We start from the raw sequence: 17,207 nt of genomic DNA on the forward strand, positions 1-17,207 counted from the left end.
CTATGAGGGTACAGTGCCAAGAGTGGTTGTGTACATGCAAGTTAAAGGCGTTCATCGCAAAGAGTTTCATGTAGCAGCCTGGAATGCAGAGGAACCGCGGAGGCGGAAGGATGAGTGGGCGGGGTCCTGGAGAAGGGGAGGAGGTGGAGGCCGGTTGTCAGCAGGGTTAAGCAGAAGAAGGGATGCCTTCGTAGACCTGATTTAGGATGAACCCTGGTGGGGACCGAACTTTCTTCCCTGGCCTCCTTCCCTCTCTCCCTCTCCATTTCCTGCCCGTCCTGGGCGGGGCCGAAGATGCGCCTTTGGCTTGAACAGTGAGCGACTTTGGCCCAGACCAAGCTCGAAGAAGCCTGGCCCGAAGGGCAGGGCCTCACTGGAGGGCTCCGGGCACGTCAGGCACACCCCTAGAGGCCCGGGCATCTCGGCACGCCTTGCTGCGCTCCGGGGAAGTCGGGCGAGTGGAGATATCACCCGTGGAGTAGGGGCGCGCCGGCTCTAGACCTGGCCCGTCCGAAAATCCCGGGTCGGCAGCACCTTGGACAGAGACGGGGCTGTGGGGTGCTGCAGGGTGGAGGGGCTGTGCCCGGGAGGGTGAAGGCCCAAGGGTGAGTCAACCTGGGGGTAGCGCGAAAAGCCCGGGCGCAAACTGCAAGGGAACGCGAGCCACCGGGACCCAGAAAGTCGGGTCCCAATCCAACAGGAACCCCATGCAAATAAGACTGGGACCGCATATATTATGCTAAGACGCTGAAGGTCTGGGCGGCTGCCGGGAGGAACCTCCCAGTCGGCCGCGCCCATTGGCCCTCGCAGCCGCGACGTCAGGAGCCCAGAGCGCGAAACCCTGGCGGGATGGCGGGGGCGAGCAGCTGGGGCGGAGCCTGGCGTCCCCTCCCGCGTCCGGCCGCGCCCGTCCTCCCGGCAGCCCAGAGACTACTGGCCGCTGCCGCCGCCACAGCAGCCGCCGCGAGCTGTCCCTGCACAGCGCCTGCCAGCCGCACTGCGCTCCGGATTCCTGTGCGTCCCCGGCCTCCGCCCAGGCGTGGGGTCGCGGGGCCCGCGCGTGCGCAGCGGGGCACGGGCCGGGACCCCCGGACCAGCGCGTGCGCGGACCGAGCACTGGGAGGTGGGCGGGCGCAGGGATGAGGCTCCGGGTGCTGTTGGCCCGCTGAGGAGACCCGGGGGCAAGAGGAGCGCGGACCGACTTCGCCCGGCCGGGCCATGGCGTTCCTGGCCGGGCCGCGCCTGCTGGACTGGGCCAGCTCGCCGCCGCACCTGCAGTTCAACAAGTTCGTGCTCACCGGCTACCGGCCGGCCAGCAGCGGCTCGGGCTGCCTGCGTAGCCTCTTCTACATGCACAACGAGCTGGGCAACATCTACACGCACGGTGAGCCGCGCCCCTCATCCCCCATCCGCGGCAGCCCTGCCCGCGCCGGGCCGGGGGCCCGAAGGCCGAGGAGAGCCCCAGCGCCCAGGTCCTGGGCTGCCCCGGCCCTGGCACGGCCAGGAGCCGTGGTGACAAAGCTGCCATTGTGCCGATCGTCGCTGCCCGCGTCTGCTCCCCCGGCGGGGCCCCCGGGGCAGGCGAGGGAAGCAGAGTCGGAGACCGAATCCGCTTAATCCCTCTGAGCCCTGGGAATAAGGAATCTGGTTTCCGGCCGCTTCGTAATCCCTGCGCCCTGGCACCCTCTACCGCCAGCACCTGTCCCGGAGATGGGTGTTGACTTTGGCGAGGAGGGGCCCAGGAGGAGAAGCTAGGCCCCGGCCGCCCTGCCGCCCCCGCCCGCCCATAGCAGCCCAGCCGCCGGGCTCCGCCTGGTGGCGGCTCCTCCCCCCCTCCGACCCCGCCCCGGGCCCCTCCTCCGCGGCCCCGCGGAACTGTGCTGACACAGCCCTGCCCGTCCTTGGCCTACCCGGGTGGATAGAGGTGCCCTGAGTGCGCTGGGACCAGCCTTGGTACCTGCCCCCAGGGGGACTGTGGCCTGGCTAGACCCTGCCAAGAGTGGGCAGTCAGCGGCCACAGCCTGCCAGTGCCGACCTTTGACCCATGTGAGGGCAATGCCAAAGTGCCTGCAGGAAGTGGTAGGAATGGTTCTGAAGGCCTGGACTGGGAGGACTGGAACTCCCTGAAAAGGTGCCTGGGTAGAAGATGGAACAGGGTTCTTTCAGCCCCCTGCCCTGCCTGGCCTCACCTGCTCTGGTGGACAAAAAGGCCCACAGCCTCCATCTGTCTGGTCCCTTCTGGAGAGGAGAGGACATAGGGATTGGCAGGAGCAAGATAAGTGGCCCTGGGATCTGTTGTCATTGCCTACATGTTGGATTCAGAACTCACCTTGAGATCATGCCCCCTCTGGCTTCTGCTGATATATACCTAGGCCAGATTGGGGAGTGGGGGCCCCCTGCTTTCCTGGGAAGTGGTGTGGTGGCTGCAAGGGTGAGACCAGCTTGGGAGTCAGACTGCCCAGGGCTCTGTGCTGCTTCATTGCTTACTTGCTGGGGTTCCCTGGGGCAGGTTACTCAGTTTCCTCACCTATAAAGTGGGAATAATGGTCTCCCCTTCCCAGAACTATTGTGAGCTCTGCTAAATAAAGTTACTGAAAGCCCAGAGCCTGCCTCTGTCCAGGGCCGGCCAAGAGTTGGCCAACAGCCTTGTCAGGACCTGTCTTGCTCCCATCCCTCTAGCGTGTGGCCTCATTGAGGACATGACTTGTCCTCACTGCTGAAGCTGTCTGATGGAAAACTGTCTCCCTCCCCCAGGGCTGGCCCTGCTGGGCTTCCTGGTGCTGCTGCCCATGACCTTGCCCTGGGGTCAGCTGGGCAAGGATGGCTGGCTGTGGGGCACACACTGTGTAGCCTGCCTGGCACCCCCTGCAGGCTCTGTGCTCTATCACCTCTTCATGTGCCACAAAGGGGGCAGCCCTGTGTACACTCGGCTCCTTGCCCTGGATATGTGTGGGGTCTGCCTCGTCAACACCCTCGGTGAGCCAAGGGATGGGGTGGGGGGCGGAGGGCTTGAAGGATGGGAGCTGGGGGTTGGGTACACTCACATGAGCCTGAGATAGAAAGGGCAGGTATCAGGGAAACTGGAAAAAAAAAAAAGGGACAAGGGCAGGTGGATCCCCAGACTGATGTGCCCTCTCCTGCCTCTCTCCTCTGTGCAGGGGCCCTGCCCATCATCCACTGCACCCTGGCCTGCAGGCCCTGGCTGCGCCCAGCTGCCCTGGTGGCCTACACCGTGTTGTCGGGTGTGGCAGGCTGGCGGGCCCTCACCGCCCCCTCCACCAGTAGCCGGCTCCGCGCTTTTGGCTGGCAGGCTGGCGCCCGCCTCCTGATGTTTGGGGCCCGGGGAGTGGGGCTGGGCTCTGGGGCTCCAGGCTCCCTGCGCTGCTACCTGCGCATGGATGCACTGGCACTGCTTGGGGGGCTGGTGAACGTGGCCCGCCTGCCAGAGCGCTGGGGACCGGGCCGCTTCGACTACTGGGGTAACTCACACCAGATCATGCACCTGCTCAGCGTGGGCTCCATCCTCCAGCTGCACGCTGGCGTCGTGCCTGACCTGCTCTGGGCCGCCCGGCACATCTGCCCCCTGGACTGAGCCACCTCCTGCCCGCCATGCCGGCCTGCTCACAGTCTTCTAGGGCCAACAGCACCATGCTGGCTCCCTGGATGCTTCCAGCAAATGGGACTTCCTAGCGGGGAGCCCTCGTCTGTTCATCCATTCTTCCCTGTGGACTAGCCTCTTTTACTCACACGTTGGATCTCCACTTCCCCTTCCTGCCTTCTTCCACGGGACTTATAGGCTGAAAGGAAACCTTCCCTTCTCTGGGCCTGTTTTTACCCTCTGTGACCTGTGAGGTTTGGGCCAAAGGGACAGTTGGGATCCTGCCAGCCCAGAGCCATCACCCACCCTGACCCTCACATAAGGCACCTCACAGCTGCCTAGCCCAGCCTCCTGCCCTCTGTCTGTCCACCCTGCATGCTGGCCCTCCCAGCAGCCTGTTCTCCCTGCTGTCCAGAGACTGGAATGAGGGGTCTGGACAACAGGACTAGCCTCTTATCCCAGGACCTAGGGGCAGGAGGGTGGTGGCTGCTGCTTTTTCCAAGCAACTGGCACAGAGATGTAAAGAGCTGAATGGCCCCGGACCCAAGCCCCACTGGACTGAGGGCACCCTCCACCTTGAGTGCTCTGAAAGCTTGACCTGCCCAGCAGGGACATGCCTGCTCAGGAAATCTTTGCTCCACACAGTGGGTGACTCCCAGCTCCAATCTGCCAGCCTGGGGCTTGGGGCCTTGCAGCAGAGCTCAACCTTGGGCCGTCGCAGGGGCCTCAGACCCTGGGCAACGTCAGTAAGCGCCGTGTTGCCATGCAAGCAAGCTTGGGTACTCCCAAGATTCAAATACCTTTTATTAGACACGGCCAGGCAGAAGGGACCACTGGAGTTTCCAGACGGACCCCAGCCTCCAGGAGGATGGAGGGAAGGGGCTAAGAGGTTAAAAGTGCCGAGCCTGGGCCTGTGGGCTCAGGTTGGGCCCAGTGAGTCCTCAAACAGGCTGAGGAGGTTCCGAGGCTCAAAGGCGGGGAAGGTGCCCTGTGGAGGCTCTGAGTCAATGTCACTTAGGTCCAGAGAATCCCTAGGGGGAGAGAAGAAAGAGAAATGACTCTCAGGATCCAAAAGCTGCCCCCTCCCACCCCCTGGGACCCTGGGCCCGCTCACCTCAGCGTGTACCTGCCCCGGGAGGCAGGGGAGCCACTGCAGGGGGTGGAGGTGCTCCCGGCAGCACTGGCCAGGATGGCCTCTGGAGAGAGCGAGGGCCTGCGGGGGGTAGGCAAGACAAGCAGGGTGTTGAGGGGAAGGGAGGAGGCCACAGCTGGGTGGGAGCAGCAACACCAATCCTGACCCTGTGCGGGCTCCGAGCTCCTGCCTGACACAGGCAGGTGCCATTCTCGGACAATGGGCATTGGTGGACATTGAAAGAACACTCTGACAACTTCTAAAGTCTACCTGACCACACTCAAATGCCACCTCTGTCCCTTTTCAGAACACATGGGCTCTGACTGAGCTGACTTTGAAATGACCTTGTGGTATCTGAAGCTCATCTGGCACTTTGCCTGCTATAAAGCGCCCCCATGGCAATGGGGTGACATTCTCGTAAGGAAGGGGTTAATGGCGTGATTCCTTCTGAGAACTGTCTGCCCTGAGCTTGTAGTTTCCTTTGCAGTAGTTTCTTAATTACTGCCTCTCACTTGGCCACCAGGCACGTGGGACTAAGGAATTCCTCCCAGGGCGGGAGCTCACCAGGCTCTGGGGGTTTTGCGCCCTAAGAGGAAGGATAACACCTTGCCCTTGGTTACTGGCAGCCTCTGGGGGGTGGGGGCTGCACCGCCTGCCTTTCCCAGCAGGTGCTGTGGCCCCTGTGCTGCTCCCCAGCATGGCAGCACCCTCACTGTGAGGTTGCCAGTTCGCCCTGCTCCGTACGGCCCCTGGTCCACACACTGAGATTAGAAGAAACAACTGCATTCAAACTAGGCCAGGCCGCACCCCCACCAGCCTTGGTTTCCTTCCCGGCGTTTGATGGGGGCCAGGTTTGTGGGAGGAATGCCGGTTCACTACTAATTCCCGTGGGGCTGGGGCCTGGGCCTCGGGCATGGGGTTTGGCCATGCTGACGGCCCGTCTCCCCCAACTCCCAGCCGCCTGCCCAGAGTCCTCACCCACCCTATGCTGTCGTCATCCCAGTTGCTGGCGAGGCTGCTGTCCAGGAGGAGGCTGCAGGGCGGCGAGCCAGGTGGGGTGGCCGGCGGACCCAGGGGCTGCAGCCAGCTGGCAGGGTGTGCCAACCCGTGCCAGAGCCAGCATAGCAGGGAAAGCAGGGCCTGTGGGGACAGGGGGCCGAGGGAGGCTAGGTAGACCCTGGGCCAAGGAACAGAGCAGGGCCGCCCATCACCTTCCCTGGCTTACCTGCCACAGGGCCCACCCTCGACTGAGGGCCTCGGCAGCCATGTACCACAGGACGGTCCAGGGCCGCGGCTGCCTGAGCATGGGCAGGGCCAGCAGGGCCTTGGCTGTGGCCCGCAGCTTGGGGTCAGGTTCCAGCATCATGGTGAGGACAGAACGCAGCTCAGAAGACAGGCCTGTCCCCGGGGCAGGGCCACATCAGAGGTGATGGGGCCTTGAGCCTGGCAGTCCCTTGCCACCAGCCACCCCCCATGAGAGCCTGCCCTCCCTGTGGCAGTGCATCCCCTCCAATCCTCTCCTCCCACTCACCAGCAGTGAACTCAGGGGGCAGGTAGCCCTGGCGCAGCTGCTGCCAGCCCTCCCCACCATGGGGCAGCTCCATGTTGCACGCCACCTCCAGGATGGTGAGACCCAGGCTGGGAGGGACAGGGACAGAAGAGGGGCAGGGTTGACTTCGAGACACAGAACCCAGAGCCCCAGGCTACCCCCAAGAAGAAGGGTAGGAAAGGGATGCTATCTTCCACCATGAGCCAGGGAGGTGGGGAAGGAGGGGCTGGGGGCCCTAAGAAGGTCTCGGCAGGGCTGATGATGGGGACTATATCATGGAGCACAGACCCCGGGCCCAGCGTAGCTCACACACCGCCTACCCCCCCACCCCGCCCCAACAGGACTGGCACTCTGGTCGCTGTAGTTAACAGTGATGTTCTCATCATCCTGTTGATGTGACTGGATGCTACTGTCAGAAGCAGAGCAGTGGTGACCAGCATGGACCTTGGAACCCAGCGCCTGGTCCAGGCCCAGCCTCACCACCTGCTCACTGTGGACTGGGGGAAAGTCCCTTAACCTGCTGTGCCCAATTCCCCTGTGAATGGAGTAATAATAGTCCCTCCCTTGGAGGTGTGGTGAGATGAGTGAAGAGACAAGTGAATCAGGTAAAGTGGCTCCAGAGGGTTCTCTGATTAGCTTAACTCTCCAGACCCCTCTCAACTAGAGGGCGGGACCCCCAACCCCTTGGGGAAGCATCTCCCAGCAAGTCTTCCTGACTTTGGGCTAGGATGGTGACCCTCTGCTGACCACTCCCCCGCCCACCAGGAAGAGCCTCCCACGTCGAGCCCTACCTGAACACATCTGCCGCTGTCCCATAAGCGCCTTGAAGCAGCTCGGGGGCCATGTAGCGAGGGTCTCCCTCCTGGGCCTCGCTAGCTCCGGATGCACCCAGCTCCACCAGCAGCCCAAAGTCACCCAGCTTGCAGCGGTCCCGGGGCCCCAGGAAGATATTGGAGGGCTTGACGTCAAGGTGGACCAGGCCTTGGCTGTGCAGGTGGGCCAGGGCCAGCAGGATGTCCCGCAGGTAGCCCCAGACCTGGGCCTCGGGCAGGCTGGCGCCCCAGGCCTCACAGTGCTGCTGTAGGCTGGGCCCACACAGCTCTGTCTGCAGGTATAGGATGCCGCCCTCCTCCCAGGCTTGCTCCAGCCGCACGCAGCATGGGTGCTGCCCCACCTTCTCATGGCCGCCGACCTCGGCCAACTTGCGGGCCCGGTCCTTGGGGCCCCGGAAAGGTGACATGCAGCGCTTCACGGCATAGAGCCGGCCGTCTTCCTTGGAGCGCACCTGGAAGCGAGGGGGAACAACCACTCAGGAGGACAACCCAGATGATTCTGTTAAGATTTCACGTGTGCGGAAGGTATGGCATGGCAGCTACCTTAGAGTGACCCCCACGTGTGCAAGAGCAAAGCTGGACAAACCTCCACCCCAGGTGCTGGTTTGCTGGAGACCCAGCGAAAGAAGAGACAGGGCAGACCTCTAAGTACAAGCCCAGGAGAATGCGTTAAGTAAAAAAGCTGCCTACAGAACAGCACGGGCAGTGTGGTCTGCCATGCGGCATATGAGATGGGTTTGTTTCTATCTGGTCAATTCCAGAGAAGTACAGAGAAAAGTCTGGAAGGAAGAACGCCCACCTGAGAATCACCGTGGTTTCCCCTGACCTAGGGGCCTCTGTACTTTTTAACAAAATTGTCTTCATGTAGTACTTGTGTAAGGAAAACTACCATTTTAGAGGAAATATACATGATTGGAAAATATATTTTAAGAAACAAAAGGTGGCATGGAGGTGTCGCCTGAGTGCTTGCAGCAGGAGGGAGGTGGGGTGGGCACTGCACTGGGGGCGGGAGGTGGCCTGGCTCCGGGGCCTTGTGGAGCTTGCCAAGACCCCCACACGGCTGGCACCAGGCAGGAGGAGGTGGCAGGTGGGAGCCATCGCAAGGCGTGCCAGGCTCTGGACAAGGGGAGAGTGTGTACTGAGGGGGCCTCAGAGGGGCCTGCATGTGGGGTTATGAGAAAGCGGCCAAGTCCAGCACTGAGGGGAGCCTGCCAGCCCAAGAGGTGGGCCGTCAGGGGAAAGGAGGGGAACAGGCTTCCCAGGACACTGTCCCATCCCAGCCAGGGTGGCGAGGCGGCAGGGGGTTACCCCAGACAGGCCTGGGGAGCTGTCACTGACTCACCTTGAAGACCTCTCCATAAGAGCCGTGGCCCAGGCGGCCGAGCCTGTGGAAACTCTGCTGGAAGAAGGACTCCGGCCGGCTCGGGTCATACCCGGGGCTCTGCAGGGGCTCGGAGGCTCGGCCTTGGAACGACACCCGCCGGGGCTGGGGCTGGTGCCAGCCTGGGGTCCGAGGAGGGAAGAGGCGGCTGATGGGGATGCTGCCCTTGGCAGGGGGCCGGGGTGGGAGGCTCCGACTGAGACCCCGAGACCTCTTGAGGGAGAAGCCAGGTTCTGCATGGCGGAAGTAGGCTGGGACCGGGACGGGGGTGCCACTCAGGGGTGGCGGGGTGCCCTCTTCAGGCACAGGCATGTCCAGCACAGGAGCCCCCAGAGTTCAGAACAGTGTGTCACTCAAAACAGCACCTGGTCCTATGGCCCCAAAGAGGCTGCAGAAGAGAGCCGAGTCTACGCCACACACACACACTCTGCTTTAGGCATGGAGGCGGTGGGCACAACAAGCACCTGGTGGAAAAAGGTATACAAATGTATGCACGCCTGCAGGTGGTCACCTGCACCTTGGGGGTTAGAGACACATAGACTGAAAACCACAGGGTCGTGTCCTGGAGGTTCCCACAGTCCAGCAGAGGTTAAACCAAGGCATGTTCTGGAGCCAGACCATACCTGTGTGCACATCTCTGCCTTGTTTGGCCCTAAAATATCCCACCTTGGGGAATTCCCTGGCGGTCCTGTGGTTAGGACTCGGCACTTTCACTGCCATGACCCAGGATTCAATCCCTGGTTGGGGAACTAACATACCGCAAGCAGGGTGGCATGGCAAACAAACAAACAAACAAATAAATAAAACATGGCCAAAAAACTAAATAAATAAAAATTAAAACTTAAAAAGAAAAAATCCAGGGACTTCCCTGGTGGCACAATGGTTAAGATTCCGCACTCCCAACACAGGGGGCCCGGGTTCAATCGCTGGTCAGGGAACTAGATCCCACATGCATGCCACAACTAAGAGTTTGCATGCCACAACTAAGGAGGCTTCTGGCCGCAACTAAGACCTGGTGCAACCAGAAAAAAAAAAAAATCCAACCTCTTCCAAGACTGTAAGGTAGAAATATTAACACAGGTCTGCTATCCTTTATCTCCAATTCCAAAGGAAAAAAGAAAGTCTAGGGCTTCCCTGGTGGCACAGTGCTTAAAAATCCACCTGCCAATGCAAGGGACATGGGTTTGATCCCTGGTCTGGGAAGATCCCACATGCTGCGGAGCAACTAAGCCCATGTGCCACAACTATTGAAGCCCGCGCACCTAGAGCCCGTGCTCCACAAGAGAAGCCACCTCAATGAGAAGCCCGTGCACTGCAATGAAGAGCAGCCCCCGCTCGATGCAACTAAAGAAAGCCCGCGTGCAGCAATGAAGACCCAATGCAGCCAAAAATAAATAAATAAATAAATTTATATATTGAAAAAAAAAAAAAAAGGGCTTCCCTGGTGGCGCAGTGGTTGAGAGTCCGCCTGCTGCTGCAGGGGACACGAGTTTGTGCCCCAGTCCGGGAAGATCCCACATGACGTGGAGCGGCTAGGCCTGTGAGCCATGGTAGCTGAGACTGCGCGTCCGGAGCCTGTGCTCCGCAACGGGAGAGGCCACAACAGTGAGAGGCCCGCGTACCGCAAAAAAAAAAAAAAAAGAAGAAGAAAGTCTGAATTTCAAATTTCTTTCTTGCTTCCTTTTTCGTAGTTAAGGTGCTAAAACTCAGTTAGTGGGGTTTCGCTTCCAGCTCCATGTAGCAGAGGCTAAATTTCAGCTGAGTGTAGCAGAGAGGCTGGGGGCTTCCTCCTTTCACCAGCCCCTACTCAGAGAGACAGGCACCACTGTCCCTGTCCCCAGCTCCAGAGCTGTGGCTCAGGAGATTCTGCCCGGGGAGAGGCAGGTCATGAAACAGAGAGCTCCAAAGCTCTCCCTGCAAAAATGTGACTTGATTAGAAGTAGAGTGTGAGAAGTTCAAGCCTAAAGGCCCTCTCAAAATCAGTGGAGGTTTTGGTACTAAGCAATTAGGAGGAGGCCGATACCTCCATTTGCACTACAAGTGAACCACAGGACAACTAGTTTACCAGAGAGAACTGGGGAAAGAGACAGCTAAGAAGAGGCTTCCTGAGGTTAGAACAAACCTTAAACACTGAACTCCAAAGCTACCCCTTTAGGGACTTCCCTGGTGGCCCAGTGGTTAAGAATCTGCCTGCCAATACAGGGGACATGGGTTCGAGCCCTAGTCCGGGGAAGATCCCACATGCACCACAACTACTGAAGCCCATGCACCTAGAGCCTGTGCTCCACAATGAGAAAAGCCACGGCAATGAGAAGCCCAAGCACCGCAACGAAGTGTAGCCCCCGCTCACCACAGCTAGAGAAAGCCCACACGCAGCAACAAAGACCCAACGCAGCCAAAAAAAAAAAAAAAAAAAGCTACCCCTTTAAAGCCCAAATTTGACTGGATCAGTCTATGGAGCAATTGATGTTCCAGGGCATTGTCAAAAACAACAGAGCAATCATCCAGCAATTGGTGGGGCCTGACAGCTGGGTATGATCAGGGAGAAGACAAACAGAGCCCCCCTAAAACCACTAGTGTCCCAGGGTGACTGTGCACATGCCCAAGGCTGGGCCCTCTGAGGAGCAAAGTCAAAGGCTTCACATTGTTTAGGAAAGAGACATCACTACAGTGGTCCAGCCACTTTAAACAAGCAAAAACAATCCCAAGCCCCCAGGGGTAGGGTGAGGAACCAATATTCACAGTTGCTACAACATACTATCTAAAATGTCAAAGAAAAATTACAAGATATGCAAAGACGCAGGAGAGTGTGACCCATACACAGGAAAAAAAACATACAGCAAAAACTCCCTGTAAGAGAGACCAGATGTCAGATTTAACAGACAGACTTCACAGTAGCCACTATAAATATGTACAAAGAACCAAAGGAAACCACACTTGAAGAAGTAAAGGAAACACAATGACAACATCTCATTAAATAGAGAATATCAATAATGAGATAGAAATTATAAAAGAACCAAATGCATAGTTGAAAAGTACAATGTCACTGAAATGAAAAAATTCACTGGAGGGGTTCAACAATAGATTTGAACTTGCAGAAGAAATAATCAGTGAACTTGAAGATAGTTTGATAGAAATTATGCAATCTGAAATACAGACAAAGAAAAGGGAACCAAATCTCAGAGAAATGTTAGGACAGCATTAAGTGAATCAACATATGCATGATGGGTACACCAGAGGAGAGAAGAGAAGGAGCTGGAAAAGTATGGATTAAAACTTCCCAAATGTGATTTTAAAAATATTAACATAGCCAAGAAGCTCAATGAACTTCAAGTAGGATAAATGCAGAGATCCACACACAGACACACCATATTAAAACTGCTGAAAACCAAAAACAAGGGGAAAATCTTGAGAGGAGCAAGAGAAAATGACTCATCACTGACAAGCCCCCCCCATAAGATTAACTGTTAACTTCTCAAAAGAAACAATGGAGGCCAGAAGGAAGTGGGATGACATATTCAAGCACTAGGGGGAAAATTTGTCAACCAAGAATCCTATATCCAATGAAACTATCTTTCAAAAATAAAGGCAATAAAGAGGGCGTCCCTGGTGGCGCAGTGGTTGAGAGTCTGCCTGCCGATGCACGGGACGCGGGTTCGTGCCCTGGTCTGGGAAGATCCCACGTGCCGTGGAGCGGCTGGGCCCGTGAGCCATGGCCCCTGAGCCTGCGTGTCCGGAGCCTGTGCTCCGCAACAGGAGAGGCCACAGCAGTGAGAGGCCCTCATACTGCAAAAAAAATAATAAATAAAATAAATAAAGGCAAAAAAGAGATTCCCAGATAAACAAAAACAGAAAGAATGCATTGCTAGCAGACCTGCTTTACAAGGAAAACTAAAGGAAGTTCTTCAAGCTGAAACAATGTGATCCCAAACAGTAATTCAAACATACATGAAAAAAAGAAAGAGCACCAGTAAAGGTAATTATGTAATATAAAAGACAGTATAAACGCATATTTTTCTCCTTTCTTCTTTTAACTGATTTAAAAAGCAACTGTATAAACTATGTATGTAACTGTATTGTTGGGCATATAATATATAGAAATGTAATATACTTGCAAATAACAGCACAAAGATTTAAGTGTGTGGGAACAAAATTATATTGGACTAGAAAATGACACCAGATGGTAACTCAAACCCACAGGAACAAATGAAGAGAACCAGAAATGGTAAAAAAGAAGGTCAATGTAAAACAATTATACATATACACTTGCTTTTCTTTCTTCCCCCAATTTCTTTAAGAAATTAAAGATGATCTAAATAAATGGAAAGGCATTATATGTTCATAGATCCAAAGACAATATAAATAAAATGATAATACTCTCCAAATTGATCTACAGACTCAGCACAATCACTATCAGAATCCCAGGTAGCTTCTTTACAGAAATTGGCAAACTGATCCTAAAAATCATATGGAAATTAACAGGACCCAAAAGAGTCAAAACAAAGTCGGAGGACTCACACTTCCCCATTTTAAAACTTACTACAAAGCGGGACTCCCCTAGTGGCGCAGTGGTTAAGAATCCGCCTACCAATGCAGGGGACACGGGTTCGATCCCTGGTCCGGGGAAGATCCCACATGAAGCCCGTGCACCACAACTACTGAGCCTGTGCTCTGGAGCCCACATGCCACAACTACTGAAGCCTGTGCGCCTAGAGCCCATGCTCCGCAACAACAGAATCCACTGCAGTGAGAAGCCTGCGCACCACAATGAAAAGTAGCCCCCCGTCGCAACTAGAGAAAGCCCGCACACAGCAATGAAGACCCAACAAAGCCAAAAATAAATGAATAAAAATAAATAAATGAATTAATTAAAAAAACTTACTACAAAGCTACAGTAATCAAAACAGTGTGGTACTCACATAAGGATAGACATGAAGATCAATGAAATAGAATTGAGAGTTCAGAAATAAACCCTCACATTTATAGTCAATTGATTTTGACAAGGGTGCCAAAACAGTTGAGCAGAAATAAAACAGTCTTCTCAACAAATGGTGCTGGGACAACTGGATATCTACATGCAAACCTCATTTAGCAGAAAAATCTGACCTGGCCTATTCTTCCCTCTAAGTGTAAAATAATAATATATTTCTTGACAGAAATATTAATGTGTTTGATTATGAAATGATGTCCCAGACCCATGAATGGATGGTGTTACATATAAATGTTACACGTACCCTATTAGCTTTCTAAAATGGGAGACATTTTGAATTCTGAAACACACCTGGCCTCAGGGGTTTGTGGACCTGTAATGCTAACTTCATGGAAGCCTTAGTCTAGTGTCTGGCATGCAGATCCCTCAGTAACTGTTATATAATAAATAATATATAATAAATAACGCTCTGAGTAGTAATTGAAAGAACACACAAAATACAGTGGTCCCACGGGTGTAAGTGACTTTTGTATTGGAGCAAAGAGGGCTACTGTGTTGCTATAATGTTATAATTGAAAGAATAACAAGAGTAAAAAGGAGAGAAGTCCAATTTTGAGAGGAGCCACAGTGTATCAAAAGATTCCATACTTAGCAGGGGGTGAGTCACTGACTGAAACTGGAGGGAGCAGTCATCTGAAGGGTACTCTCCAGTGCCTAGGAAAGTGAGGCATGAGGGGAGGGACCCCACAGGGGCCTGCATGGGAAGACTCACCCTACAGCCTGTGGGTACCCTCCCTCTGCCTCTATGCATCTCAGGAATCCCATCCCAGAGTTTCTCAAAGTGAGGGACCAGGGTGTCAGGAACCCCTAGGGTGTTGGTTAGAAGTAGAGCCTCCGGGCCCAGCCATATCACATTCAGGGACATTGGGCACCTGTATCTTAAACCAATTCTCAGATCATCCCAATGTCACTTACGTTGTAGCACCATTGGCATGGCCAAACAGCTTTGGGGGTGGGATGGGGAGGGAGGAGAAGCAGGGGCTCCCGGTGAATCCAGGGTGGCCCTGAGCAGAAGCCAGGCCGGGATGAGCTCTGCAGCTTTCAGGGGCCTCACCCTCTCACTGGGCAGGACACATCTGCTGACCACGGTCTATCGCACTAGACTGTGAGTTCCTCCTGGTCAGGGCCACAGCTGATTCACCTCCGCGGGCGTGGGGAAACCCTGGCGAATAAAGTTGAGCAGACCAGCTGTCACGGGGGAGGGGCTGTAGATGGAAGGTCGGTGGGGGCTTTTCCTGGGAAGGGACGAGTAAAGGGGGAGCAGTCGCTGTGGAAGGGGGCTCCCAGAAAAAGAGGGAGGCCGGGAAAGGAGGAGGGCAAGGACCGTCTAGGGGCAGGAGCCGCTAGAGGGGAAGTGGGCGGAGCCGCCCGCGGCAGGGCTGGCCCAGGGAGGGGTGGGGCTGCCGGAGAGGTGAGGAAGGAGGCGGGAGGGGTTGGGGGTGAGGCAGATCCGGGGAAGGACTGTCAGGGGGCAAGGAGTTGCTCGCGAGGAAGGTAGAAGGGAGGAGAGGGCGATCCCGCCCGAGAACCTTCAGGGCCGGGTATGGGCTCACCTGGGGCGGGAGGGCGGGACGCAGCTCAGCAAGGTCCCAGATTCCGGGTCGGCGGAGGGCACAGGAGCTCTCGGAGCGGTCCGGGGTCTTCGGCCCACCGCTCCCCAAGCCAGGGCGGGAGGATTCTCCGGAGGGGGAACGGCCCGTGAACGCGCGCGGACACGGCTCGCGCCAAAAATTCCAAACCGGCCTCGAGGCCCCGCCCAGGAACGCCTCTTACCCCCGGTGCAGCCTGTCAGAGGCGCACAGCCTGCTGGGGCTCCGCCCCAACGTCCCTGCGTGCGCGCCTCCGACCCCGCCCCGCCGGCTCCGCGGCCGAGCGCTCTCACTGCGCAGGCGCGAAACCTTCTCTGTGCTGGCCCAGGTCGGGTGTGGCTACGCGGTGCCACCTAGAGGCTGAGGCGCCACGCTGGGTCTGAGCCTGCTCTTGGGTACTCCCGCCTGGTTCCCAGGACCCCGAACGACCTCCGGGCGTCGACCGACCTCCAGACCCAGGTGCCGGCACCCACGGCCCTCGCTGGGCTGCTTTAGTTTTCGCATCTATAAAGGGAATGGTCACTGCGTTTCGCCCCGGAGGTGTAGCCCCAAGAGGCGGTCACTTGGGGCTGCACAGGAAGTCGCTGCCGCCTCCGGGTCCCGGCGAGGTGGAATGCCCTGGGCTCAGTGCTCCCTCCTCATGCCTGCCTTGCACCGTACTGGGGATGCGGTGGGGATCTCACACACACACACACACACACACACACACACACACACACACCCTCCACCTGCGGAACGCGCGACACACACACACACACACCCTCCACCTGCGGAACGCGCGACACACACACACACACACACACACACACACACACACCCTCCACCTGCGGAACGCGCGACACACACACACACACACACACACACACACACCACACACACACACACACACACACACCCTCCACCTGCGGAACGCGCGGCTTCGTGAACCAGAAAATTCTGCCTCTTCCAGGAAGCCTCCCTGTCTCCAGGCCTCGGCCACCTCCGAGGCAGCCATTCCCATTCTTTGGATCTGAGACTTAAGCACAGCTCAAACCTCCCTCAGCCCCTTCCTGGCTGAACGACCTTGGGAAGGCCCTGGGCCTTTCTGAGCTTCAGACTAGTCTCCTCTCCTGTAAAAGTGGAGCTGATTATGCTTCCTTCACCGAGCTGGAGGTTCAAATAGCATGATCCCCTTAAATTTCTTATCAGGGGGGTTGCTTCTTCCTCCATCGGAGGGGACTTTTTATCTGTTTAACAGGATCGAGGGGAGTCACTCTTCCAGGCCACCCTCCCTAGAAAGCTCCCCATCTCATCACGTCTCCTTTCCCACCTTCTTTTCTTCTTTTTTTTAAAAATTTTATTTATTTATGTATTTTTGGCGCACTGGGCCTTTGTTGCTGCGCGTGAGCTTTCTCTAGTTGCAGCGAGCGGGGGCTACTCTTCCTTGCTCGGGCTTCTCACTGCCATGGCTTCTCTTGTTGCAGAGCACAGGCTCTAGGTGCGTGGGCTACAGTAGTTGTGGCACGCAGGCTCAGTAGTTGTGGCTCATGGGCTTAGTTGCTCCACAGCATGTGGGATCTTCCCGGACCAGGGCTGGAACCCGTGTTCCCTGCATTGGCAGGCGGATTCTTAACTGCTGCGTCACCAGGGCAGTCCCCCACCTTATTTTCATATAGCATTTATCTCTATCTGAAATTCTATCGTCTATCAGTTTATTTGTTGATCATCTGTCTCCCCAAGTCTCTGAAAGGTCATGGACTGCAGGGCTCCCAGTTCACTGTGGTGCTTATACCTTCAGGGAACACTCTCCACTGCATGGACCAGTGCTGGAGGGCCTGGAATCCTGGGTTAGGCCCAAGACCCAGAGCTTTTCTGGGGGCTGCAGCACCCCCTCCGTGTGCCCTTCTTTGCATTAGCATATCTGGTAGCCACGGGCCAGCCCCTGTCACTCAGGCTGAATCCTTGTTAAAGACCCCAGGCTTGTCCCCAGGAGACCCCGGGAGCAGGCAAGCCCTCTCCAGCTGCCAGCCCCTCTGCCAGTCCCATCTCCGGGAGTCCTGGGCTCAGGTCCGAACGTCTAATTCACAATGACTTAAAAAATAATTTTTTAGGGACTCCCCTTGTGGCACAGTGGTTAAGAATCCACCTGCCAATGC

The 17,207-nt window shown here is 56.5% G+C and overlaps 2 protein-coding genes across 7 annotated transcripts; one reads left to right on the plus strand and one right to left on the minus strand.

Annotated features, from left to right (window-relative positions):
• Nucleotides 1-148: 148 nt before the first annotated feature.
• Nucleotides 149-8,055, plus strand: PAQR4 (progestin and adipoQ receptor family member 4). 2 transcript variants are annotated; one of them, XM_004270271.3, is made up of 3 exons: nt 149-1,384; nt 2,755-2,976; nt 3,159-8,055. In XM_004270271.3, exons 1-3 carry the CDS (start codon nt 1,219-1,221, stop codon nt 3,590-3,592), a joined length of 822 nt encoding a protein of 273 aa, XP_004270319.1. In that variant the 5' UTR covers nt 149-1,218; the 3' UTR covers nt 3,593-8,055. The 2 variants fall into 2 exon arrangements, with proteins under 2 accessions (XP_004270319.1, XP_033284935.1); XM_033429044.2 differs by lacking the exon at nt 2,755-2,976 and having other exon boundaries at nt 154-1,384.
• Nucleotides 4,491-15,940, minus strand: PKMYT1 (protein kinase, membrane associated tyrosine/threonine 1). Of its 5 annotated transcripts, XM_049699432.1 has the most exons (10): nt 15,840-15,924; nt 15,037-15,800; nt 14,399-14,645; nt 8,455-8,957; nt 7,071-7,564; nt 6,262-6,368; nt 5,956-6,128; nt 5,713-5,870; nt 4,713-4,811; nt 4,491-4,629 (listed from the first exon to the last, which is right to left on the minus strand). In XM_049699432.1, the coding sequence occupies exons 4-10, from the start codon at nt 8,803-8,805 to the stop codon at nt 4,518-4,520; spliced, it is 1,494 nt and encodes a 497-aa protein (XP_049555389.1). In that variant the 5' UTR covers nt 8,806-8,957; nt 14,399-14,645; nt 15,037-15,800; nt 15,840-15,924; the 3' UTR covers nt 4,491-4,517. The 5 variants fall into 5 exon arrangements, with proteins under 5 accessions (XP_049555389.1, XP_033284934.1, XP_004270318.1 ...); XM_033429043.2 differs by having other exon boundaries at nt 14,538-14,645; nt 15,037-15,940; XM_004270270.4 differs by having other exon boundaries at nt 15,037-15,940.
• Nucleotides 15,941-17,207: the final 1,267 nt, after the last annotated feature.

This window comes from Orcinus orca, chromosome 16 (genome assembly GCF_937001465.1).
Source record: "Orcinus orca chromosome 16, mOrcOrc1.1, whole genome shotgun sequence".
Lineage (NCBI taxonomy): Eukaryota > Metazoa > Chordata > Mammalia > Artiodactyla > Delphinidae > Orcinus > Orcinus orca.

Coding starts and splice junctions, on each gene's coding strand:
- PAQR4 (XM_004270271.3), top strand. CDS start 1,219: ATGGCGTTCCTGGCCGGGCCGCGCCTGCTGGACTGGGCCAGCTCGCCG. Junction 1,385..2,754: donor GGGCAACATCTACACGCACG/GTGAGCCGCGCC, acceptor TCCCTCCCCCAG/GGCTGGCCCTGCTGGGCTTC. Junction 2,977..3,158: donor CTGCCTCGTCAACACCCTCG/GTGAGCCAAGGG, acceptor TCCTCTGTGCAG/GGGCCCTGCCCATCATCCAC.
- PKMYT1 (XM_033429043.2), bottom strand. CDS start 8,805: ATGCCTGTGCCTGAAGAGGGCACCCCGCCACCCCTGAGTGGCACCCCC. Junction 6,129..6,261: donor GCCCCCTGAGTTCACTGCTG/GTGAGTGGGAGG, acceptor CCCCGGGGACAG/GCCTGTCTTCTGAGCTGCGT. Junction 4,630..4,712: donor CGGGGCAGGTACACGCTGAG/GTGAGCGGGCCC, acceptor CTCTCCCCCTAG/GGATTCTCTGGACCTAAGTG.